A 25,088-nucleotide genomic window follows, 5' to 3' on the forward strand; every position below is an offset into this window, starting at 1 on the left:
TCGTGCATGCATGAGTAAAAGAAGGATTTATCACCGAAACACGGTGGCGGTTTGCCGTGGGTCAGCCCATGGAAAGATTGGATTGGCGGGCAGAGCCTGCCCCCTCCTCCAAGGCCCAATATACCCGCACTGCAAAGCTCCTCGGATAGCACAGGGCACTGCAGGGGTAGTTTTGAAGAAGATGGGAGGGTTGTAGTGCTGTACATTCAAGGCAACTACCTCTACCCTAGATACGTTGCGCTCGGTTGGAGCCGCACATTGATAGGTAACGTTTGGAAAACTCGGACACCAATGCTTTACCTTCACCTTCCTCATGTTTGGCAATGCAGGAGGTCATTCTCAAATTTTCCTTGAACCCAATTGGTCTCCAGTGCCGCAAACTGCCTGAATCTGATCAGCAAAATGAATACAAACGAACATCAATGTCTTCCCGACATCTCTTTACATGATTTTCCGTCTCTCGGCTGGATAATTCTCAAATGTAAAAACGTCTCTCTATGGTATACGGTGGTCTGTTTCTCTGTTTTGTTGCTCTTGGGTTTGACGTCTCAAAGTGCATGTCCGGGTGCGCCCACTTGGGAATTGGGTCGCCTTGTTCAACGGTCTGCCGAGATCTGAATGGTCCTTGGAAGCCTGACTTCTGCTAAGAGGAGCCTGATTGGGTCATTGGGAACAGTTCCCGAGGCTGCTGGAGGACACAAAGATGTCAAGAATTTCGCCAAAATAAAAAGTCTTGCGGTCGTAACAGCTGTAAGACGAAGAGGGCCGCTGCCCGCTTTACAGGAGGGCGAATGACCGTCAGTCCCCGACGCCATCTTACCTATATGACCGCATTGCGCATCCCCGCACATGCCGCATGCATTTCCATGATGCAGCCGGGATTTGCCCAGGAACGTGTCGAAGATCTTGAAGGACCCAATGAGGTAAGGTGTTGCGCAAATCTTCGAACCAGATCGGAAGATTGCAGAAAACGTCAAAATCATCTAGCTTCGTCAGGTTGACACTTGACAGTGCGTATATCTTTCAACGAGAATGCTACTGGGAGTGACTAGTAATCCGGTGCCATAACCCCCAAAGCCAAAATGATTTCATGTATGTTGCCGTACTGATCACACGCTCTTAGGTACCAGGTCAAAAAGGTGTCAGGTCCTCTTGCGCAAAGATACGTCCCTTGATATTCCATGGGCTGGACACTCGTCCTGTCAAGACCCTCCTGTTGGAAGAATGATCGTGGAAAGATGCGGCCGACGCCTGCGCAAACCAAAGAAGAAGGGGGAAAACATAAAAGCCGGTCATGCCCATCAGTTTGATGGATAGAGGATCAATCCAACTTCATTACCATCCTCATCCGTCATCGAGCAACCATACTTCTGAAAAACTCACCATTCTTCTCTCTCCCATAATGTCGACTGCAAAGATGGTCCACGACCTCGATACTATCCTGAGGCAGATTCCCAAAGGGTCGTCTTTGGCCGACAAGGCTCATGCCACAGGTTCGTTAAGCAGGACCATGTAACGACAATATAGAAGAAAAGACTGGGTGTTGGCTAACCCAAAAGTGGATTTGCTCAGGCCGCCCGGCAAAAGCAGGACACGAATACCATAAGGTTGGCAGGAGTGACGACAAGAAGACTTCCAATGCCGAGGGGATGACACCGATGGGTCGTTTCCAGGCCGAAGGCTTCGGGGATACGCCGTGGCACAACGTCAAAGATGTATACATCCCGAAGAAGTGATTGTGGATGGACACTCGACCACGATAAGGGGTTCGACCCATCAGACATATGTATGATATGTTAACAAAGTCGTCCATGGATCAGAACGGGGGGAGCGCTCGAGGGACAACATAATATCATTACCAGTATCTCTCACCTGATTATGATGCATTCCGTGACAATGTCCCTTTTATTCCGATAATCCAATACCAAATGATCCCAACCATGAACAACACAAGACCGGTTCACCTTCCCTTTTGAACAACCTCTCCTACGCATATTATAGTTCAACCCAAAGCATAGACTGCAACCTCCACATCCGGAACCGTCGTCTTCTCCTTCCTAAACAGATCATCCCTATAAGCCGGATATGCAACCAACTTATTCCCCGCATCGATGACACTCAACGTCGTGAAGCCCTGTCCAGGACCAAACTGCCCGCTCCAGCTCGAATGCACCTCGTATGGCCCGCACAGCTCATCATTGTCCTTCGCATGCTTTGGAGAGCGCGAGGCAGGCACACCGGGGCCGAGAGACTTGATGGTGAAGGAGCAAGGGGTAGGAGCAAGCGAGGGGCAATTAGTGTGGATGATGAAGGACCATCCGCAGACCGTGTCAGAATCATCGCAGTGGCGCGAAAGGGAATGGATAGTCCAGGGATCGAATCTGCCGCAAGGATGATCCTGATCGTGGAGCTTGGGGGATGAATCGGCAGGGGGGGCCTCATTCTGTGACCAATTCTCATTGTCCGAGGAAGCTCCATGATCAGCGGAAGCATCATGGTCCGATGAAGCATCATTGTCAGGTTGAGCTTCTTCATCCGAGGGAGCATCATGGCCAGGCAAAGCCGAGTGATCTGAAGAAGCGTCATGATCGAAGGGAGCTTCGTCGTCTGAAGCCGAATCGTCATCAGAATCGGCATCATCCGAGGGAGCTTCATCTTTATGGTCGGATGGTGCTTCGTGCTCCTCGGATGTGCTGCTGGCAGAAGTCTCGACAGGCTTGTGCTCCTCCTCGGTGACAAAGTGTTCCTCCTCGCCCTCGATAACAGAGTGTTCCTCCTCGCCCTCGGTGACAGAGTGTTCCTCCTCGCCCTCGGTGACAGAGTGTTCCTCCTCGCTGTTGTCGAAGTGTTCCTCCTCGCTGCTGGCAGAGTGCTCTTCAGTAGCAGCAGGACCCTCTGCAGACTCGGCCTCAGAAACAGTAGCAGAAACAGTCACAGGTTCGACAGCCTTGGTCGCAGTGGTTGTCTCTGCAGCCTTGGAAGGGAAGTCCTGAGTGTCGGTAGGGTACAGGCCTGGATATGTTGTTTCCTCGGCGACGGTCGTGGTCTCGACAGAGGTTGTCGAGATGGCGGACTCGACCTGAGTGGGAAAACCCTCGGAGTAAGGAGGATCATTGGGCGTGGGAAGAGGTTTGCCGTGGCAAACATGGGAGGCGGCGAGGAGGGAACTGAGAACCAGACTCGTGTAACGCATCGTGGCGGTTGTCGAGTGAGACTAGACCGGAAAACTAGAGAAGACATTGTTAGTTGTCGTGATGATAATGGAGTGGTTGTAAGAAAGACCAAGCTCACCTCTCGAAGAACCTTGGTAGTGTTGACGCAATGATGCTCAGAGAATGGAAAATTGTCACCAAGAAAACCCAAGTGAATAGAGAAGCAATGAAGCGTGAAAAATGCCAAAGCAATGTAGTAGCAATGTGGTTGCAGAGCAAAGATGATGTTGTGCAAAGAGAAGCAATGTGGTGAATCGAGAATGAAGGGAGAGAGAAGTGGAATCCAGGGAGTTTAAATGGCCGCTTGATGGGCTCAGAGTTTTCGCTTCAACATTGTGCTCCTTCCTTTTGCGCCAACTTGTGACAGACGAAGGGGGTGGACTTTCCACATCGGCTATGTTGCGAAGAAAAGAGCGGCTTCAGAAGCACAAGAATCCACATGGTCGCGGATGTAACCACCAGGTACAATGATGCCACTCGTCACCGACCTCTGTGGTGATAACCCTTCCGTTCCTTCTGAGTGCTAATGCTTAATGAACGTGGAAGGCAATCCCGACGTTATCCTGGTTTGTCTTTCTTTCCGTCGTCAGCTTGTGAACACCACACAAATCCAGGATCAAACCGTCCAGGCTTGCAGAGCTGGGCAAAAGACCCGGCCGGGTAATACGCGAATTTTAAGAATACTTCAATGAGCGAACAAAGCGATGACAAGAAGCGACAGAGAGAGGTTGTGAGCAAAGATTGAAGTGTATATGCATCAGAAATAAGTATCAACAAGAAGCGAACAATATGTACATGCATCATCAACTTCCATCTCCTCTACCCTCCATCAACCAGCACCTTTACTTCTCTTCTGCCATTTAGTAGCATTGGGAGTACCAGTCATTGACAAAGTTGCACTTGTACGGGGAAGCGCAGGTCTTGCAGCCAGAGAAGTTGTTACCGCCGCACTGGGCCCACTGAGCGGCAGTGCAGGAGCTAGCCGTGGTGGTGACAGCAGGAGCGGCACTGGTGGTGGTGATGGGGGCACGAGTGGTTGAAGTAACCAAAGTGGTAGAGGAAGTGGAAGGCTTGACGGGGGCGGCACTGCTGCTGCTGCTGGGGGTGCCGGGGTTAGGGGAGGAGGAGCCTGGGGTGAAAGTGTTAGTGTGTGCCGGTCTGAGTGACAGAGAAAAGATGGAAGGAAAGAGTTCACGTACCAGGACCGGAGACGGAAGTGGTGATGCTGCCGCTCTCAATGTAGACACCAGACCAGAAGTAGTCCTCGGTAGTATCGGGATAACCATCACGGGGAAGCTCAAGAACACCGACGTGCCAGTCAGCACCGTTGCTGCTGGTGCTGGCGGACTGGGGAGCGATAACCCGGACAAGATCATCGCTGCCGGTAGAGTGCCAGAAACCCACAGTGTTGGCAGAAAAGTCGATCTCGTAGGCAACGTTGTGCCACACGCCGGCGTCCCAGTTGACGCTCCACTTGGTCTGGCCACCGATGCACCACCTCAGCAGGGGGTCAGAGATGCCAGAGGCGCCCGACTGCCAGCCGGACTTGAGTTCGGTGAAGTGGCTCTCGAAGAAGGCGATCTGGTGCTCGCGGGTGGTGGCAGGGGCGTTGGTATCCTTGCGCATCAGAGAGAAGTGGTAGAAGACCTTGCCCTGGTTGATGGCGGCCGTGGTCTGGGGGATCAGCTCGGTACGGCGCATGTTCTGGCCGTTCCAGTAGGCCGTGTTGTCGAGGGTAATTTTGGCACCCTGGTTGGAGCCGGAGTCGGCCGGGTTCTTGTAGCTGGGGGAGAGGTTGACATAGGAGGTGACCTCGGAAGAACCGTGGATGTAGTACTGGTAAGGGCCGACCTGGTTGCCCCAAGACCACTTGTTGAGGTCGGTGGAGGAGGTGAAGTCGTTGAAGCGGCCATCCCAGAGAACGGTACCGGCAGAGACGGTGAAAGCTTGGGCCACGAGGCCAGCAAGGACCGAGAACTTCATCGTAACGGTGGTGATGAGGATGGCTTGGTGGTGGTGGTGGTGGTGGTGGTGGAAGACAAGACACAGGGAACAAGTCGGGGAGATATGATGGGAAGTCGATCCATCTTATACACCTTGGCTTCCAATGCTATCCCCTGACCTCTTTTGGGTGTTGATAGAGGGTCAATCTATTCTTTCGGGTTGCCATTCCCGGTTCCTGGGTTGAACAAGCCGATGACGGGGACACGCGGTGTTTGTTGAAGAGTGGCAGGCCATGGCTGACGGTGCCGAGATTGGAGGCGCAAAAGCTTGATGCGTTCTCAACACTCAAGTTGTTTCAAGTCAAGGCATCGCAATAGCGGCCCGTTCGGAACATGATGCGACGCGATCCAGGGAGAAAGGTCGATGAGGTTGCATTGTCGCGGAGGGAGGACGGAAGGAGATGTTGAGATGCTGAATGAGGTAAAGAGTGGAGGTCGAGTCGGTGGAGGCGGCGGCTGCCCTTCCCGAGTTCGGGCGGTCCTCCCCCGCAAACTCGCTAAAAGAAGCCCTGAAGAAGCCGTTTCGTAAGCCTCCCTTCAGCCCCACCGTCATATGGCTAGGTAGTGAAACGCCAAACGCCAACCGAGCTTGGCCAGAGCTTGTTTTCTGTTTCCTCTTCCTACCCGCAACTCCGTCGATTTCTGTCACTTCGGTTCATGTCTTTCGGTCCTTCGAAATGTCACCAGCGCGCTTCTTGATAACGAATGGATATATTAGCCACCATTAGCGACACCCACCTTTCGGTCAGCTGGTCCATCTTCGCTTCATGGCCTGTCGCACGTCATCGACAACACAAAGTCCGGCATTGAGCCCTAACCCTCGTTTCTTCCCATGGCATCAAAACCACCACCAAGCGATGATCAAGAAGACCAACACCACGAAAATGAGGATCAAGTTGACAAAAGCCCTTTCCACCCATCTCTTGTTACACTGCTCTTCTCTCGCCTTCCAACCACCAACAGCCTCATTGGCATGAGGAAAGGGGATGTCCGGTATTTCCTTGTCAAAGAACTTGCAGAGCGGTTCCCAGCCGTCTTCAATGTACCACTCCAGCAGTCTGGAAGGAGGGACCAATCCTCGGATCATGTTGCAATGTTCTATCGGGATGATCGAGAGTCAACAGCCGTTCAGTATCTTGGGTTGAGCAATAGGTAGACAATGGCAAACATCCAAGACAGAAACGTGCAAAATGGCATCCAGTGGACCGACCACCATCCCCATCCAAGAAAACAAAAAGAGACAAAAGGCAAAACTCACCTCTCCAAACCCATCTCCCTCCACCCTCTCTCACCACACTCCCCAATTCCCCATACCCACCAACACACCTAAACAGCGCCGGCCACAGAAACCGTTCATACACATGCCACGCCCAGAAACACTCCCGGTCCAACCAACTAGCCACCCAAAAACCCCAGCTCTCATTCGCCTTGATAATCGTCTTCACCAACGACTCCTGCCACTTCTCCTCATCCCTCCGCATATTCAACACCACTTTTGCCTCAGGATACGCAGCTATTAACTCTGCGGCGAACACGGACGCTGGTGCGTCGGTTACGGCTTGGCAGTGTCCTAACAACCCCTCGAAGTCTGCTCTAGTTATCGTCGGGTGGGACTGGAACTGGAAAGAGTGGTTGTCGGCAACAGGGTAAAACTTCTTCCTTGCCAGCTTCACCCAGCCTGGTGAGTAGCAGAGGTCGGAAGGGTCGTAGACGACGTCCCACCCGTGGTAGACGTGGGAATATCCGAGGTGGGTGAGGGCTTGCGCGAGGGACTCGGTGCCGGTACGGGGAAAGCCAACGCAGATGATCTGCATGGGGCGGGATGGGTCCCTGGTGCGTGGTGGAGGGTGGTTGGGAAGGCGATAGAGGTGTTCGATGAGCGTCCAGATGGGACTGCTTAGAGGGAGGGAGGGCAGGGTGGTGAAGAGGGTGTGAAGGGTGGAGAGAAAAGATGGAGTGGTGGGATTGGACGACTTTGACAATGAAGTTACCAGTGAGTCCGAGGCCGCCTGGGTCTTGTCGTTGAGACCATGGTGAGTTTCAGGGTCGCCGGCGGGTTCAGGGGTGATGACTACGCCCCGCGGCTCGGGCCGGTCCTTCGGCTTATGACTATCGGGCAGAGCGATTGCCATTGTTCCTGAGAGTACTAACAAAGCGCAGGCAAAGGGAAAAACTTGATGATTGCATCAGTCCTCATTCAGATGAGGTGATCAGGGAGCTGCTTACGATTTATCTTGATTGTCGTCCCCTTACTCTCCGTCAGATCTTGATGTCTTCCAATCGGAGTGACTCCATTGAAGGGGCGGAATAAATCTCCATGGAAATAAAGTGTCGCGCGGCAAAAGACGTCAACGCGACATGGTAATATGCTCACATCGCGGCTATTTGTGAAGCTCATACAACAATTCCAGGCCGGCCTTAAGGGCCTCTCCTATAACACGGCAGTCGCAAACTTCCACGGACCAGGTTATCAACGACGTGGCTCGGTTCTCGGCAGCAATTCCCCATGGGGTGAAACGGACCGATATAGCCTGCATGAAGTATGAACAGCATCCTCCGGCTCTTGCCAGCGGTACTTATGTCGTGGACAAAGACTGAAGCAACAAGGATCAAAGAGGCAAACACGCCATTGAGGCTCAAACGGGTGTACGACCTCATTCTGCCCCTAACCACGTTGGGCAAATGAAGATTGATCTATCTGTTACACCGGGGCGGGAGATCAGTTAAAGTCACATGGCATGAACACTGTTGATTGCGGTAGAAAAGCAACATCCATTTTTGCGCGCAAGATTTCAACCAACTTAGCTAAGACTCAACTTCCAGAAAAACGCTCAGAGAAATACAACAATCCAAGCATACCACCTATACCCTCTTATTCTCCCTTCAATGACCATTCTTCAAACTCTCAACATACTCCCTAACCAACCCCTCCACGCCCTCATCCCTCACCAGCCCCAACTCCCCCACCGCCCTGCTCGTATCAAAATCCGTCGGCCAGCTCCTCAACACCTTTTCCAACCCCTCATCCCTCTCCTCCCTCACCAGTTTCACCGCCTCCTGTCCTCCAAACTTCTCTAACGCATCCAACAACTCCTGCACAGACACCGAAATCCCCGGGAAATTAATAACCCTCCTATGCGCCTCCAGCTTATCAGCATCCATCTCCAACACCCTAACCAAATTCTCCGCGATTATTTTGGGAGAACTCAAGTACGACATGAACGCGCGATCCTCAATCGGAACAACACATTCCTTCCCCGCCAGCGGCTCCCGAATAATCCCCGAAAGAAAACTCGAAGCAGCAGCCGTCGGCTTTCCCGGTCGTACGCTAATCGTCGGAAACCGCACGATAAATCCATTAATGAAACCCTTGCGATGTAAGTCGTTGATATAAGTCTCCATCATCAGCTTGTGCGCGCCGTAAGTACTTTGTGGTGTTGTGGGCGTGGAGTCGGTGACGATGGCGGGGAGCGGTAGGCCGTAGACTGCTTGGCTGCTGCTGTAGACGACCCTCGTGCCGGGCGCTTTAGTCCTGATCTCGTCCAGCAATAATCGCACCGAGTCGACGTTGACTTTTAGAGAGAGATCGAAATTGGCTTCGGAGCCGGCGGACATGATGCCGTGGAAGATGAAGACTGCTTCGAGCTTTGCGGCGCCGTTTGAGAGGCAAGAGGTGAGCAGCGAGGAGACGAAGGTGGGGGAGGTTATGTCGCCTTGGAGTGGGACGATGCGATTACTTGTAGGAGAGGAGGCGTTGATGAGATCCAGATCTGGGCCGGAAGGGATGATGGGCGGGGAGAGATCGGTTAGGTAGAGCGTGTGCTGGGCGTAGCGAGGGTCGCGGAGGAGACGGTGTGCGAGGAGGGGGCCGACGAGACCGCCTGCGCCGGTTATGAGGATTGATTTCTTGGGGGTGGACATGGTTGTTGTTGTGGTAATGGTGGTGGTGATGGCAATGGCGATGGTTGTGTTGGTGTCGAAAGTGATGATGTGCCTGGCGACAGATGATGGAGTCGCTGCAGGCGTTGGGAACGGGTTCGCGGAGGAGTTGGAAATGATCAATGAGGAAATGCAGAGGTTTTGTACTCACGAAATGTCCACAGGGGAAACGGCTTCCGGCATCAACGATGTCATTCCTCTTCGGAGAAGTGCGCGCCCGGGCAATAACAAGATGCCTTTCTGCACCCCGCGTCTGGGCGGGCAGCCTGGCAGCGTGGGCGGGCAGCCTGGCAGCGTGGGCGGGCAGCCTGGCAGCGTGGGCGGTGCGGTCGAAATGCGGGGGAAGCATGCTACCTCGGGTGCATCATGACCAGTCCCGGTCAAGGAAGTATTTGGAGCATTCTCCCCCCACGATGCTACGGGTCATCGTCTTCCCAGCAGTTGTTCGGCTTCCATGTCTTTTTCGGTAGGGGTTGGAGGTCAAGTTCTCAACATCAACGGCCAAGACATCGGTTCCTGTACACGATGGCGGCTTTCCCCGCGTTTTCGGGACGCTTTGACACGAGGAACCCGAAGCTTCGGGATACCGTATCCGGCAGAGGGGTTTCTTGGGCTGGGGCTGCCGAGACGTCAAAACTGGAGCCTTTTCCATCCCTCAATGACGATATTCGGAGTTTCAACAAGTGTGTCATCCCGCATCAATCAATCGGCTCACTGAGAGCGTTGCTCTGCCAGCCCCAATTGAGTCCAATCTCGCTTGGTCGACATCAACGACGTGAATAGCATCATCAACAAACCATGGCACTGTCCTGTCTTTGCGCAACCGTGCCGTCCACAGCCTCATCCATTTGTTTTTTCTCTCCTTCTTATAACCCCCAACCGTTGCATTTCTGTGCCGCTCGAGCGCATCATTGACGGTGTTTTTGTCCAGTGTCTTTCACAGTTTCACTCGCTTGAAATCCTTCGGGCAGGGGCACAAGGGGACACCACGATGCCGAGACCTCTCAGCCCTGGCGGATGTAACGTCTCTAGTCCTCATCTGTTCCAAGCGTGGGCCTGTACTTGTCAATCGCGCCCTGGGCAACCGCAAAAGCTGAACGTTACAGGGCGCGCTCCATCCCCCCTGACCTCACAACATGGATTTGGCCTGTGGCTGTAATTTCCGATGCGGCACGGAGCAAAAGTCTCGATGGATCGAGAGTTTCCACCTGGTTTTCTATTCTCTCACTTCTCTCTCTCTTCATCGGATCGCATCTTGCCTGTTGTCTTGTCTAAAGCATCTCGGATTGAAGCACCAAAAGGCTCGGATTATCGCGGTGGAGTCAGTCTATTCGCATCACATTGAGTGGCTCTTTTCATTACAACAACAAAAATCGGACTTTTTAATTCAATTCTTCAACGGCAAATATGTCATCTCCGCATCGCAGAGATGATGTAGACCCAAATCGCCGCCGTGCGCGAGCGTCAGTACCAGCGCCAACCCCGACGACATTTCTACTTGACCGAAATCGAAACCCCAAAAAGAGGGCATCACCGACACTCTCAGAACCAGATTCCCTCATTACTCCACCAGCATCAGTAACAAGCTCAATCGCAACTCGCTACTCAAAGGTCATCAACCAGGCAAACATGGCAACCCGAGGAGCCGCTAGCGGTTTCCAGATCATGGTCGACTTTAATCGTGGACTATGGGGGTTCTGTGGAGAAAAGGAGCAGATTGTGGGCAACTGTGCGCTGTCGGGGGTTTGCTACGATGAGGAGAGTTGTAAAGATGGATGTGGCGATTTGAGTAGGAAAGATTTGCGCGTTGCGAGATGGTAGGTCTTACGGTTTTTCTTCTTTCGAACTTTGGAGGATTGGCGATGAAGACGGGAACTGTACTGGCAGACATGAATGAACGGAAGCAGACACGCAGGAAAAAGAGATTGGGTGAAGAGGAATTGGAATTCCGCAGGGGCCTCGACGCTAACCGGCTCAACACAAACAGTTCAAGAGCGGACGCCTCCGGTAGCACCACCGGACCCTCCATTTGCGCAACCGCCTACCTCACGCTTGACAATAACCTCGGTCCCTTCCAGTACGTCGCCTGCGGCTGGACCACAACAAAAGCCCATTACACCGCTTCGCAAGCTGATGCCGCTCTCAATCCCTTCTTGACCACCACGTCATCTTCCTCATCCGCTCCCTCCTCAGGTTCCTCACCAACCGTTCTCTCTCCAGCCTCCTCATCGACTCTTCTCCCATCGGCGTCTACCCTTGCGAATCCAAGTCAAACCATCACCACTATGGCCAACCCTCTATCCACTGACTCCCAAGATTCATTATCAGGCAGCAGTGGTAGCGGTGGTAGCAACAGCAACATCGGCGCGATCGTAGGCGGCGTCATCGGCGGTCTGGCAGTCATCTGCGCCTTTGCTTTTGCCGCTTATTTAGTCTGGGTCTATCGAATCCGAGACCGAAGGAAACAGGGGACTCATGCCTCACAACCTTTAAATGGCAACAGCGATGATAGCGGGAGAAGCTCAAATAACGGGAGCCCCAGCCCACCAAGTAACAACCTACAACATGTACCGTTAACTTATAGCCCAAATGGCCAGCCCCAACAATACGGATCTGGATCTGGACTAGGACTAGGACAACTGCCACCAAGTAATGCAAACGAGTACGGCATCCCCTTCGTCCCCATGACCGAAATGGAGCAAAGAAGGAGGATAAAAGACGCAGCGGAAGGCGGCTGGGGACCAAGAGAGTTAGATAGTGGGTTTGAGAGGGGTGGTTGGGCACACGAGCAGCAAGGGAAGGATGGGGGGGTGTATGAGGTGGTGACGGAGGAGAAGGTGGTGGAAATGCCGGTGGGGAGTGAGAGGTTTGAGTTGAGTAGTGGGTGGGAGGATCAGAACCCAAGAGATGGGCATACGGGCATACGGAGACAGACATGAGCGGTGATGCGAGGAGGAGGATATAGGCAAACGGGGGGTAAGTGATGGGGACGGGAGTGAAAGTGATCTGGATGGATGGATGGAGAGTACAAGAAAGAGGAAGAGGAAGAGGAGGCGACGATACCCAGGGACATGGATGTTCAAGATCAAGACCCGACGGGGAAATGTAATGAAATACGGACCACGATGATTTGCAAATCATGCATGAGAACGAGCGGGCGTCGGTTTAAATGGGAGGGCTAATATGAGGGCTAATATGAGGACAGTCATGAACACACCTTGTGTCATGCTGAAGTGTACGTACGACTTTTGTCTGTCTCCATCGGCACCCACTTGCGTCTTTGCGCCTTATAAGCCAAACCCGCACCACAGACAAGAACATACGACCATAGATGGTAGAAAACTCGGGATCCCGTCCGCTCTCCCATAGATAAGCTACCAATCGCCTGACTAGTAGCTGGGTCGGTGACGACCAGCGAATCCCAGGTGCTGTATGTTTTTTTTCATCTCGTGATTCTTTTTTGGTGTTTGCTTATCTTATCGGAGCCATTCCCTTATCGTTATCTCCCATCGACCTTTCAAAACATCAAACGCCTGAAAGCCGAAACACACCATGGTCACTCGTGTCCAGTCATATCAGTGTTAATAATGAACGCTCTTGACGGCCTGTGGACATTTCTTTCAGAGGTTACATTATATGATGTCAGTTGCGGTAAGAGCGAGATCGAAACCCCTGGCTTTTTCTTGCGCAGTGATAGACAATTATCCTGAAACCATGGTGCTTACACATCCGTTGTGCTTTATGTATAACATCAAAGGCCAATGGCGTGTCTGAGATGATCCGATAGCTCTATAGATGGTACACTATTGTACAAGTGGTAAGTTCGACCCCCAATGCCCTTGCTCAAGTTGTCATAATCCGGGACACCGGATAACACCAGGTGATCACTCTCTAACTAATAGCTCCCTGTCAGTACAAATAAGTGATTCACAACTTCTTCGAAACCATAACGAAAAAAAAAAAAAGAAAGAATTTTGGCCCTGAATCTTCAGTACCTGGCCTTTACCTTGTTGGTCTCAAAGTACCACTAAAGTAAAGAAGATTGGGCCCTAGTTGAGTCTTTCTGTCATAAAGAACCTGCTTTCCTTATAACCCCGGGCCATCTGTGACACAGCATATATACGCCTTTTTAATTCTTCACGTTCATAGGTATTCACGGTTTTTTTCTGTTTTGACCCAAGGTTTCCCGCTTTGGTAGAAGTAGCACCATGCTGGCGAAGGAGCATTGCTGTATAGACGGAATATCCATACCGCTCAGCTACTTGCAACGCGGTACCGAATAATCCTCCCCTTGCATTGACATTGACACCGTACGTGAGAAGCAGCTTTATGATAGCTCTTTGTTCCTTGTCCGGGCCCGTGCGATCTGGCATCAGAGCAGCGATTAACGCGGTACCGTGTTTCCCTCCTCTTGCACCGGCATAAGCGCCGCGTTCAAGAAGAAGCTTTACAATCTCATATTTCAGGGAAACACTAGCTGCCTGAAGTGCGGTGTGGTTTTCCCCTCCTTTTGCATTGACATCGGCGCCGTGCTCGAGAAGAAGCTTCACAAGTTCAATATTGCCGGACACAGTAGCTGCTTGCAGCGCAGTACCGTATCTCCCGCCTTGTATATTGACATCTGCGCCCCGATCAAGAAGAAGCTTTGCGATTTCAATATAGCCGGAAACACAAGATGCCTGCAGCGCGGTACCGTAGCTTCCGCCTTGTATATGAACCTCGGCGCCGCGCTCAAGAAGTATCTTTGCAATTTCATTGTTACCGCGAAGACTAGCTGCCTGCAGCGCGGTGTCGTATTCTCCACCTCGCGCGTTCACATCAGCCCCGTGCATAAGAAGAAGCTTCGCAATCTCACTGTTGCCGCAAAGGATAGCTCCCTGAAGTGGGGTGTTACTTTTCCCTCCTATTGCATTGACATCGGGTCCATATCCGAGAAGAACTCGAACAATCTCTTCTTTTCCCTCGTCCACAGCATGGTGGAGTACGGTGCTCTCGTATAGGTATCCTCCACACCTTGCGTTAATATCGGCATGGTATTCAAGGAGAAGTTTCATGATATCCTTGACTGCAGATTGATTGTTTATGGCCTTGGAATGGCAAGCAAGGTGTAGTGCGGTATCAGAATCCGCGTTTAGCGCATTAGCATCAGCGCCGTGCTCGAGAAGAACTCTAGCGACCTGTAAATCGTTGTTGGTTATAGCAACGTGTAGCGGGGTTGTTTTTTTGTGATAGTGATTAGGATCGGCGCCGTATCTTATAAGAAGAAGCCTCATCATCTCAGTAGAGCCTCTGGATGTGGCCGTCCTTAAGGCAGTGTCGTAACCCCAGCCCTGTGGCCTAATTTCGGCGACATGTTCAAGAAGAATCCTCGCAACACTATTGTGACCGTGACTCAGGGAAATGTATAGCAGATTGAGGTCAGCAACATCTGTACATCGAGCGCAGGACCATGCATGAAACCGCAAGAGTCGCTCCACGCTACGGCCTTCTTTCATTCTCTTCAGAAATTCTCTCTGTGAGACACCTTCCGCCTCTGCTGCCTCAGCGTGATCGAGCCAATGCGTACTTGCGTATTCCAAGAATGGGTATTTTTGAATAGACGTAATACTTTCCCTCCAAATGCTACCCAAGACTGAAGCGTCGATTTCAATGAATGATACACAGCAAGATCTCAAGCGATCATGAGATTTGCCAATGGGATCCGAGTCAAGCGCGGGGTCCAGACTCTGAAGTCGTTTGTTTCGTAGGAGGAAATCTTTGACAGATTCGTGAATGAACTGAACCGTACGGTTGGCTTTAAGAACCGTGATGAGCCCTTTCGACGAGTTGGTTATGCGCCGCTGGATGTCGTTATCTGTTAGTCGTGACTGATGTCGAGACCCTAGGTTTGTGACACTGGTGCCAGCTAGCGTGGCATAGTAAAGCTCTTCTGGGCTAAGTGGTCGTACTGCAAACAAAACCCATTGCAGCATTAAGATCGTCTCATGTTTGTCCGAATTATTCTTGTTCAGGATCGTCCAAAACAACTCGTCAAGGTCACTGGGCACCTCGCACAGCTTCTGCTTCATCGCTTCGACCTTGCCCTCGTCATATGCTCTGTTCAGCAAGGCAACGACGAGCACGACCCACATAAAGATACCGAAATACAGTTGTCAGGTCGAGCGCCAAGAGGAATGACCTCTACACGAAGCACAAAATCATCTGTCTTGAGATGGAAGCGGCGGGCGTGATGAGCGACTACCAGGGGCTGGTGATCCGGGGAGTCTGCGACTATGCCGACTCACACAAGAATAAGAAGTGGCAGGGCTATGCGGCAGCAACGGCGGCGGCATACGCGAAGGAGCTTCTGTTGCTGCTACCTTTTTGTTGTTGTTGTTGTTGTTGTTGTTGTTGTTGTTGTTGTTATTTTTAACGTCTACTTCCGCCTCCCGTAGGGCATGAGACGTGCCTCACCGGTGAGTCTAGCATACAAAATTAAGAGCAATGCCCTAACTGTCCACCAAAACCATTAATCCGAGGGCAAACCGAGGCCTATTGCCAGTATAAATCATGTGTTGCCCATAGCGTAAACGCGGCCCAACACTTATAATCGAATCGCCCAGTGGGCGAGCCGCCAGTATATGACGGAACCTGTAGCACAAAGGAAAAGGTAAAAGAAATGACAAAATCACTCCTCTCCGCTCTCGCTCTCACTCTCTTCCTCCCGCAAGGCCTCCTCCCGTCTCCTTGCACGGTGAACTAGCCTGTCCAAGTCCACCGTAACCCTCTCAATGTCGTGGCCATGGCTAACTTCCACCCCTCTACTCCATAAAAACCCCGTAAGGTTGTCAGCGGCGCCACCGCCGTCAGTGTGCTGTTGCCAGAGTGTCTGGCGCCATGCCTTTCTCGTGCAAGTCCATGAAAAGAAGTGCGAGGTCTGGATCCTAGCGATGAAGCGCTGCCAGTAAACTCCAATAGCAAGGGAGAGGTTCTCCCGCGTAGCCGCTTCGCCCGTGACCGGGGAACCCGTGCAAGGAGGCGGGAGGAGGCCTTGCGGAAGGAGGAGCTATGGATTCCGTATGGGAGGGAAAGCAGTTTCAGGAAAGGAAGTTCGAAGACTTTTCAGATGCTCAATTGGCGAATATGGAGTTGGAGGAACTTGTTTCACATCTTGGAAGGGTTTAAGATATTATTGTATTAAGGAAATGTCTTTCGCTACCAATCTTTACCAGCTATTGCCGAACTATCGCTATTATCCTCATTTCTCCCAGCCCATTCGGACCTTCACCCACCCTGAATCCACCCATCTCTTTACACAACGAGGGAAAAAAACACCACCGATCATTTTGTCTTTCAAATCAACTCGATCATTTCTCTGTTTTCGAGACCTTCGATTCTCGCTTGAAACATTATCCGCCATGTCAACACACGACACCATGAGGAGCATGAATCTCGGCCATCAGTTTCTCTCATCCCTCTCAACAACGAACAACAACAAGGCGTCTCATTCGCCTCACTCGCCTTCTGCACTGCCTCATACCACTTTCACCAGCAGTGGCAACAACAAACCGTCACAGGGACAGACGGCGCCTGGCATCTATAGCCCCCCTGTTTGCCAGGCACGGCTCCTCCTGTGTTGGGCTTCAGTCATTGAAAATTTGTTTGGAACGGTTGGAATCACGTTGGGATACTTCACCACAAGGGCTCGGATCCCACAACTGGCTGTTGATGCGGTACTGGCGTGTGTAAACCAAGGGGTACCTTCTGTTGGCGCTTTAGCTATCCTGCGGTAGCATCTCTTTGATCCCGTTGTCAAAGGATGCTCGTCGGCTGTCAGATTGCTGCTGTCGCACTTGCACACATGTAGCTGGGAAACATTGATCCACGCGTGGCCTGGGTACGCGAAATTGTCGCTGGGAGCTCTGTGGGTAACAGCACGTTGGGCGATGGTGGGAACGACACGAAGCGTAGGTGAAGACGTGTCCACCGTGAGGTGGTTGTGCTCTTCGGGGAGTCGTGAGTCGTGGGAACCGCTGCAGCGCAGAGGCCGCCCACTCCTCGGCTTTGTCTGGTGGGATTATTTGACATCAAACCTCCCTGTTGGTCAGGCTTGGCATCAGCAGAGCGACATCAGTTGTCAGTTTGTTTTAGCAGTCCTTACGCCGTTAAACGCTGATAAACTGCTCTCTGTCTGACACGTTTTCATTTTGCGATGCGCAGCTCTCCCCTCATTGTTTGGCGGCTGGAACTCTTCGTGCTCCTTTGGTCTGATGCCCCAGGCTTTGCCAGGATGATGGGCTATTCACTTCTGTCCGCCTAACCCGCACGCTTAGTGGATGCCCAGATACCTGGTCCGGGACGCGTTTTGGCTTTCCGTCTTCTTTCGATGCTCTAGCTGTCTGTCCACTAATTCTTGGTGTAGTGCGCTCAATCGAGGCATGACCTTCAAGGTCCTTGCCCCTAAACGGTTTGGTTCTCCCGGAATTCCCCTCTCCGCAGTTGCCTCCTGTGTTGACTCCAGTCTAGGCCAACTGAGTACCAAAACATCTCGGCCGGTCAGCCCATTTATGGGACTCGCATGATGAATGGGCACTAATAGGAGGACAATAATGGTTGGGATAGAGCTAGGTTTCATGGGGTGGCCATGTGTCGAGAGGAGTAGACGGTAATACCATTGAGAAAGGCAGGCAGTTTTCATCACTTGATTGCCACTTGTTCCAATCATTATGAATGAAAAGCGAGATGACTAGGATTTCCTGCCGGTGGTGGGTGTGACGGCTCGTTTTTCGAAACCGGAGTGGGCTCAGCCGACCTCATTCCCTCCGCGCACGGAGTATTTCGTTTACTTTGTTTTCCGTTTGACAATCCTCTTCTTGCGATAATAGTTGCCCATGGGACAGTGACAAGTCACCGCCCAAGAGCTAGGACACTATCACCGGCCAACCCCATGTTAAAATTAAATTATATATAATATTGCTATAATATCTTTATTATTATGCTCTAATTCCGATTGCGGCCTAGATCGTCCGATCACTGCTCCACAATATATACGTATGCCGATAAAGATGCTCTTCGACAATTCAAACGCGTGCACACCGCGACAACATCATCCTACCGACAGCACCCTGCACGCACGAACAAGCCAAGGCCATAATGACGCCGCTTTCAGTTGATGACAAAGTGCCGGTTTCAGTTGACCAAGTTCGTCTCAACGAGCATGACCTCGCCCTGTTTGTAAAGGACAATCTCAGCGACGAAAACAACGCTCTGAGTATGTGAGTTCATGGCAATTCGCCATTTGCGATATCAATCCAAATCGTGACTGACACCCATTCAGGAAAACCGTTGCATCCTCTGTTGACCCCCTCGAACTCCCTACACTGCTGGCCCGAATACCCTCCGACAGAAGTTCGCCATCACCGCATACCACGCGCCAGTATGCAAGCTCCTCCAGGTCATCGACTGTCCCGCCTCTTGAAGACGAGGAGTACCAGGCCAGGTGCTACCAAGCCCTCCTTGATGACGGTTGCAGGCCGCTCTTTCCCCTCAGTCTCCTACCGCAAGTCTCTACGGATCCGGACGCATATCGCGATATGTTGCGACCGTGGACGGAATATCCCGACACACCGAGTCCGCAGGATTGGGGGGTGTTCTCCAGACAGCTGTGCCGCTGGAAGGAATATCGCGCTTGGCAACTGGTCAACAGGCGGCTGACTGTCGGGTTCTCCGAATATCTCGATGAGGAGCGGCGCCATTATGAAATGATGGGGGCATACAAGGTCACAGCCGACCCTAATTTCGAGAAGGAGGTACACCGTCAGTGGGAGAACGAGTGGCACGGGGGCCGTGGTTGTCACACGGACATTCGACCTCGACCCTAACTCAGCAGCACGAGGCTCGCAGAGCCGCACGGCTGAGCCTCTCGAACCCTTCAAAATGCTTCAGGCAACCAGGCCAACTCGGTCGGAGAGTCTATTCGACCGATAGCACAACCTACCCGAATCCCCTCAATAATCCCTGGCGTATTCCAGCCAACAATACGTACGCCGGCTGCACTGCCCCTCATATCGGGCTGTGCTAGCCAGGCCAAGAAGGGAAACCCTGCTGTCACAAGAACGATCCCTAACCAACCAAGGCACTCCGGCGGCGATAGGGCGGTACCCGTGACGACGCCGGCGTCATAGGAAGGAAGGATATTGGAGGAAGATACTCGGGAAGGATCATATGTAAGCACAGCGGTGCACACCGCTAGATAGATGCCTTATGGCCTCATGACCCAGATCAGGCCAGCAGAAGGAAGGAAGGCTTTGGCATAAGAAGGTCGGGAACCCCAGCCTGGATGGAAAGGCTTGAAAGGATTCAACAAGGCCTTCGAGACCAAAGTAGTTTATCAGCTGAATTGAACTACTGTTCCAAGCCCAGAATACTGCCCTTGTCACAGTGGTCGGCCGCAGCGCGACGACGATGATGCGGAAGCTGTCTTGTCCAGGTATGCTGCGGAGGCAAGTAGACTGGTCATGGACTACGGGTTTTTCCAGCCCTTCCAGCTGCAGGCAGACCCAAAGCAGCAGGACCAGTGGACGACATTTGTCGAGTGGGAGAAACTCGTTGAGGCAAGGGTGGTGGGGCCTCTCGATACGTGCGATGATGTGGGAAGTACGGAGGCTAAGGCCATGCGACTCCGCGAGTTCCACGAGGCCGCATTTGCAGTGCGAGTGCGCTCGTCCACGGCAGCTACGGGCACGACGACCACGACTACGGCAAGGAAGACATCTACGACAAATGCACGTGGCAAGCGGCCGGCAGCACGCCGTGGTCAGACACCACCGACTCATACGCCGAAAAGCCTACAATCGGCCCAGATTCACCTCGATAATATCACTCGGAGGAACAAGCTTGTGGACGAGTACCTCCACAATACGAAGAAATACCGGAGTGTCAAGGCAGAAGCAGATCATCAGCAGCGCAGGGTTGAATGGGTCATATTTGAAATAAACAAGATCGAGGCAGAGCAGAAGGCGGCGGGCAAGGGCAGCGGCTCCGGGGGAACAGGAAGGAGGAAAAGGAAGCGGACGTCATCGATGCACGGGTCGGAAAACAGTGGCGGACGGATGAGACGGGGAAGACGGTAGCCAGTGGGAGCGACCACGCACGCACAACACCAATCAACAAACCGATTCGATTACAAGTGTTGGGCCGCGTTTACGCTATGGGCAACACATGATTTACACTGGCAATAGGCCTTGGTTTGCCCTCGGATCAATGGTTTTGGTGGACAGTTAGGGCATTGCTCTTAATTTTGTATGCTAGACTCACCGGTGCGGCACGTCTCATGCCCTACGGGAGGCGGAAGTAGACGTTAAAAATAACAATAACAACAACAACAACGAAGCAAGAAACGCAATTTCTCGGCAGCCGGCGAGCGCGATGGTCCAGGGACAAGAAGCAGGAAAAGATCGAAGGTACGGGGGATTCACGACACAGATGGCAGTGCGGCTGCCCCACGCGGCGTCCCGGAGCCCAGGTCCGAGGCGGCCACCACCGATTCCCGGCCCCGTCGGCAGTCCAAGAAACGAGTGAGGATGTTGCTAGAATTCGGGCCGGACATTCGAAAATGCATATAGATACTATTAGTAGATGCTTGATAGAGACAATTGAACGACATCATGCGCTCGTCCTGAATTCCCACCTTACCTCCGGCAAGGCTGTGACTGAGTGTCTCGCGACTAATAGAGTAAAGAACAATAAAAAATCATCCCGTATGAATAACCTCTCGTCCTTGATCTTTCCACCACCCATCCAAAATCTTCTGCCATTTTGTACCCAACGAACAAAAGAAATACCGATCGGAAGTCAGAGCTTGAGAATTGGTAATAAGAATGGTGCGTGCGCGTTCGAGGTATGTTGTATAACCCTCATCCGCATTGGGGTATCCTCTGTCCTTGTGCTCCTCCGCAAGAGACTTCAAATCGGCGATCGCTAAGAAACAAGAAACTTCTGCAAACCCCTCCGTATCAACTAAGCATTCCCTAGAAGCGGCATAAGCAGCATTCCACCTAGCCATCGCCGCTATACGGCCATTTGCTGATTGTCTTCCAATAATGTGACCGATAATAGCATAGCCAAAACTAATACAGAAGAAAGCCCTCCTCTTAAGCTTGGACGTAGGACCTTCCAAGCGTCTGTATTCTTTGAACAGAGGAGTAAATATTGCTTCCGCAGTTTCGTCATATGTCATTCGGTTCTTTTCAAAATCTTCTGGATCCTTCAAAAAAGAATCCAACGTTTGAGCTAACCATAATTCTGCGCGTGCCACTCTGAGGATGCGAGATTGTACATCCGTCCCCACCGGTATACTGGCTGAAAGTGATTGAGCGTCTTCATAGTAACCGAGCTCCGAATAAACGGATAAAAGCTGAATGCACCTTCGAAACGTCAACGTCGTCCAACCGTTTTCTTGGAGAGCAATCGGTTGAAGGAGGGCTAACGCGGCTTCAAACTTTCCTTGAAACCGGTATAGTTTCCCCTTGAGGTAATCTATCTTGAAGTCCGTTTGGGAAGGTTGAGTGGCATGAACGGGCGGTAGTAGAGACTCTAGTTGCTTTTCCGCTTCGTCTAATTTTCCCTGCTCTATCAAGGCTTGTGACGATAGAACGACGAATTCTCCAAATTGTATCTTGTTCTTTGGAGGCGGCGGTAGTTGAGGTATGTTGCCCCTGATTATATCGAGTTCGACTTTCCTTAGTTGGATGTTGATCGTCCAAAATTCCGACGCTTTGTATTTAGACGCTAGTTCTTCGGCGAGGTGAACGAGTTCAAGCTTGGTTACCATATTGCCGAAGTTTGACGCCGCTAGGCAAACTCCGATAATATAGTGGATCTGCGTCTTGCTGCATTGGTCGAAAACATATGTCTTGGAAGCACGAGCCTCTATGAAGTTTTGGACCAGGTGATAGTACGATTGGCCGCGCCGTAGAAAACTAAATTATGAATTAGTACACAGATTTAAAACCCGTTAGGAACGAACATCCAATACATACTCTGCTTCGTACTTATCAGTTGGGTACGTATGAGCAATGAAGAGAAGGGCTTTCCGTTCATATGTACGCAGACAGGAAGTGACGATCAAATCTTGTTTGATTACCTCTCTTGATTTCTGATTGAGCTCAAAGTCATGGTTCGACCACTGGAATCCCTCATCAACAATAGGTATTGACTTCGGCGTAGCTTTAATAGCTGGGTTCCTGCTTTGGCTGAGAAGCTTGTTCAAGATCGAATTCAACTTTTCGATATTTGGGATGTGAGCGGGGTATTGGAAAACAGGTTCCTCAATCTTACTCCCATCATCAGCTAAAAGGTTGGAGAAGTCACAACCCCGGTAGAGGAGATTGCCATCTATACCTCTCTGAGGCAAGCATGTCATCAGACGTAGCAGCTCTTTGCCAGCGTCCTCACAAGCTGGACATTTTCGCGTATGACGCTGTAACGAACCAGTACTTTGGTAAGAGTTACTACAATAGCACGAATATTGTCCGGAATCAATCGAGGGGCTAGAAGTTTGCATGTTGTCGGATGTGGAAAACGATGTACGACCAAAGGGTTGATGTTGAATAAGCGGGGTGAAGTAAGAAAGAGCCGCATACGTGGCAGATCATGCACGGGCCTCGGAAAGCGATTCGAATCACGTGCAATGACCCAATTAGAAATTGGGTAGAGTAGGGAATTTGTGTTACCTATAGAGGGTAGTTTGCAGCCTAGTGTGATGGCAGCCCTGCAGCTGTGCCTCTTGACTGCCATTGCAACTGTCTTAGACCACTTGAGCGACCAAATATGCACCTCGTGCTCCTGGTGCTACGGCCACTCCCGGTGCCGTTGCTCCTAGGGCTCCTACTGCTGCTGTGGCTCAAGGTTGTGGTGGTCTCTCTGCCCGGGCTCCCGGTGGATCCGACACTGTCACTGCTTGTCACACGGACATTGCCCACAGTCCAAGTGTCACACGGACATATGCCACACTGTCAAACGAGCATATGCCACACTGTTAAACGGGCATACACCACACTCCTGGTGTCATACGAGAAAGACCTACATGTATGCAGATTGCTAGATGCCTTGGAGCCTTAGGTGACAAAGACCCGTACATACTAGATAGGTACCGTTTCCCTTTGGCATAAGAAGGCCTTGAAGCCCAACCTTCCTCTAGAGGTTGAAAGGACCAACAAGGCCTTCGAGACCAAAGTAGTTTATCAGCGGAATTGAACTACTGTTCCAAGCCCAGAACACTGCCCTTGTCACACTGCTCCCGGTATTCTCGATGTTTCAGGCGCTCCTGGTGCTATTGCTGCTCCCGGCGGTGATATTGTTTTTCCTGGTACCATCCCGTCTCCCGGTGCTGCCGCCACTCAGGCTCCTGCTCCTGCTCCTCCACCGGAGCCGAGCCGAAGCAGATAAAGAAGTGCATCAAATAACGCGCCGTCCTACCTACTATTTGCTGAACAACGTCTTCTTGTACTACCTAAGTTGTGATCATCTTAATAAGAGAGCAGGGGATGAATGCAAGAGTGGAGGCATAAGAGGTCGATTGAGCCCACCTCGGTTTTCAAAAACGCGCCATCCCACCCACCACCTGCAAGAGAACGCTAATTGTATTACCTGGTTTGTAATAATTGGAGGAAGCACAAGTTACGGAGGAGAAACTTAGGAACAACGACATGGGCGAACTGGTCAAGGGCATGAGGAATCTGCTCAGTGTGCTGGAGGCCATGAAGTTGGATGTTATCAACCACCAGATCAGATTCCTCCGCCCTGTCTTCATTGAGGACACAGTTTACTTTGAGCAGCGCTTCTTCATCAAGATGATCCAGGCCAGGAAGCTCAGCATTACTGCCGCCAAGCGGTGGTACCGCAACGCCGAGACTGCCGCCTCTGTCGTGTACGCCAACACACCCAGCCCTCATGCTCAAGCGTTTGGTGAGACCGGCACTTTCTTCAAGGCCGTCACACACCTTGTTCTGCCTTCCACATCGACTGCAAACGTACCCAATACCTTCCTCTTCGATGGCGAGCGCATCCTCAAGCTCAGCTCAGATATGTACGACAGCATCTGCCTTGAGATTTGCATGCGCAAGTATAAGGACTACGAAAGTCTCTCGAGGCAGTTCTCCTCCGGTGTATCGGCTTACCTCTCTGAGGACAACGGCCGTACACTAAGTACCCGCTCGTCCGCCGAGTTCAACTTCTCCCGTCCTTCCAGTTTAAGTCTAACCTTTAGCGATCGCAACTCTCTGTCTTCAACTGCTTCCTCTCCCCGCAGCTCCGTCATCTTCACACCCACTACCGGTTCTTGCACCACTCCTCCTCAGGATTCTGCCGAATCCCGCCGAAAGGCACAGGATCTCTACCCGTCTCTTCTCGCGCTCCTCCACACCGCCCCTCCCGCCAGCCGTCCCGACTACAGGTGGAGGAACCTCGCCGGCGCGATGGCCCTGCAGATCCTTCGCTTCGTCAAACACCCCCAGGCGTTGGCCTCTTTTCGCGTGCAACTGGTGGGAAAATCCAGACCCCCGGTACTAGGGCGTCCAATGCCGGCGGAGCTGGCAATCACCTCCGCACTCCTGGAGCCAGCAAGGTGATGGGCATCCAGAGCCTTGGTGGCAGTGAGCCCACAACGACCTCGTCTGCGTCCAACTCATCGACCAACAGGGACCCCAGCGAGGAGGCCAGTGTTGAGGACATGGCCACGCGGGTTGCCCACTTTGGCATTCTCCACTGGAGGGTGTGGGCACAGCTGGCGTATGTCGGCGATGTCGAAAGTAATTTCAATACTACGAGTTAGTAGCCTACATATAGGCTTAAAGCTCGGCGTATACTAAGTAGTTCACTGTGGCCATGGCGGCTGCCAATATATAAGGTTATGATTGTAATAGCCTGGTTACCTGTCGCAACTATATAAGACCAC

The 25,088-nt window shown here is 51.9% G+C and overlaps 8 protein-coding genes across 8 annotated transcripts; 4 read left to right on the forward strand and 4 right to left on the reverse strand.

Annotated features, from left to right (window-relative positions):
- Positions 1-973: 973 nt before the first annotated feature.
- SMAC4_09182 (uncharacterized protein) lies at positions 974-1,808 on the forward strand. The gene is made up of 2 exons (XM_003344762.2): positions 974-1,493; positions 1,573-1,808. Exons 1-2 carry the CDS (start codon positions 1,295-1,297, stop codon positions 1,734-1,736), a joined length of 363 nt encoding a protein of 120 aa, XP_003344810.2. The 5' UTR covers positions 974-1,294; the 3' UTR covers positions 1,737-1,808.
- Positions 1,809-1,836: 28 nt separating this feature from the next.
- On the reverse strand, positions 1,837-3,193 carry SMAC4_09183 (uncharacterized protein; the record flags this gene model as incomplete). Its single annotated transcript, XM_003344763.2, has 1 exon — positions 1,837-3,193. One exon carries the CDS (start codon positions 3,191-3,193, stop codon positions 2,003-2,005), a length of 1,191 nt encoding a protein of 396 aa, XP_003344811.1. The 3' UTR covers positions 1,837-2,002.
- A 708-nt stretch (positions 3,194-3,901) lies between these two features.
- SMAC4_09184 (uncharacterized protein) lies at positions 3,902-5,835 on the reverse strand. Its single transcript, XM_003344764.2, has 2 exons — positions 4,412-5,835; positions 3,902-4,341 (listed from the first exon to the last, which is right to left on the reverse strand). Exons 1-2 carry the CDS (start codon positions 5,193-5,195, stop codon positions 4,073-4,075), a joined length of 1,053 nt encoding a protein of 350 aa, XP_003344812.1. The 5' UTR covers positions 5,196-5,835; the 3' UTR covers positions 3,902-4,072.
- Positions 5,836-6,053: 218 nt separating this feature from the next.
- SMAC4_09185 (uncharacterized protein) lies at positions 6,054-7,347 on the reverse strand (the record flags this gene model as incomplete). Its single annotated transcript, XM_066090910.1, has 2 exons — positions 6,054-6,273; positions 6,508-7,347. The coding sequence occupies 2 exons, from the start codon at positions 7,345-7,347 to the stop codon at positions 6,253-6,255; spliced, it is 861 nt and encodes a 286-aa protein (XP_065947332.1). The 3' UTR covers positions 6,054-6,252.
- Positions 7,348-7,972: 625 nt separating this feature from the next.
- SMAC4_09186 (uncharacterized protein) lies at positions 7,973-9,347 on the reverse strand. Its single transcript, XM_003344766.2, has one exon. It carries the CDS (start codon positions 9,134-9,136, stop codon positions 8,099-8,101), a length of 1,038 nt encoding a protein of 345 aa, XP_003344814.1. The 5' UTR covers positions 9,137-9,347; the 3' UTR covers positions 7,973-8,098.
- Positions 9,348-10,361: 1,014 nt separating this feature from the next.
- Positions 10,362-12,514, forward strand: SMAC4_12819 (uncharacterized protein). The gene is made up of 2 exons (XM_024655995.2): positions 10,362-10,971; positions 11,142-12,514. The coding sequence occupies exons 1-2, from the start codon at positions 10,562-10,564 to the stop codon at positions 12,091-12,093; spliced, it is 1,362 nt and encodes a 453-aa protein (XP_024510954.1). The 5' UTR covers positions 10,362-10,561; the 3' UTR covers positions 12,094-12,514.
- Positions 12,515-17,934: 5,420 nt separating this feature from the next.
- Positions 17,935-19,014, forward strand: SMAC4_09825 (uncharacterized protein; the record flags this gene model as incomplete). The annotated part of the gene is made up of 2 exons (XM_066091018.1): positions 17,935-18,408; positions 18,471-19,014. Exons 1-2 carry the CDS (start codon positions 18,287-18,289, stop codon positions 19,012-19,014), a joined length of 666 nt encoding a protein of 221 aa, XP_065947333.1. The 5' UTR covers positions 17,935-18,286.
- Positions 19,015-23,892: 4,878 nt separating this feature from the next.
- On the forward strand, positions 23,893-25,088 carry SMAC4_08155 (uncharacterized protein; the record flags this gene model as incomplete). Its single annotated transcript, XM_003351091.2, has 2 exons — positions 23,893-24,650; positions 24,704-25,088. The coding sequence occupies 2 exons, from the start codon at positions 23,893-23,895 to the stop codon at positions 24,963-24,965; spliced, it is 1,020 nt and encodes a 339-aa protein (XP_003351139.1). The 3' UTR covers positions 24,966-25,088.

The sequence above is a fragment of the Sordaria macrospora genome, chromosome 5, assembly GCF_033870435.1.
Source record: "Sordaria macrospora chromosome 5, complete sequence".
NCBI classification, from domain to species: Eukaryota; Fungi; Ascomycota; class Sordariomycetes; order Sordariales; family Sordariaceae; genus Sordaria; species Sordaria macrospora.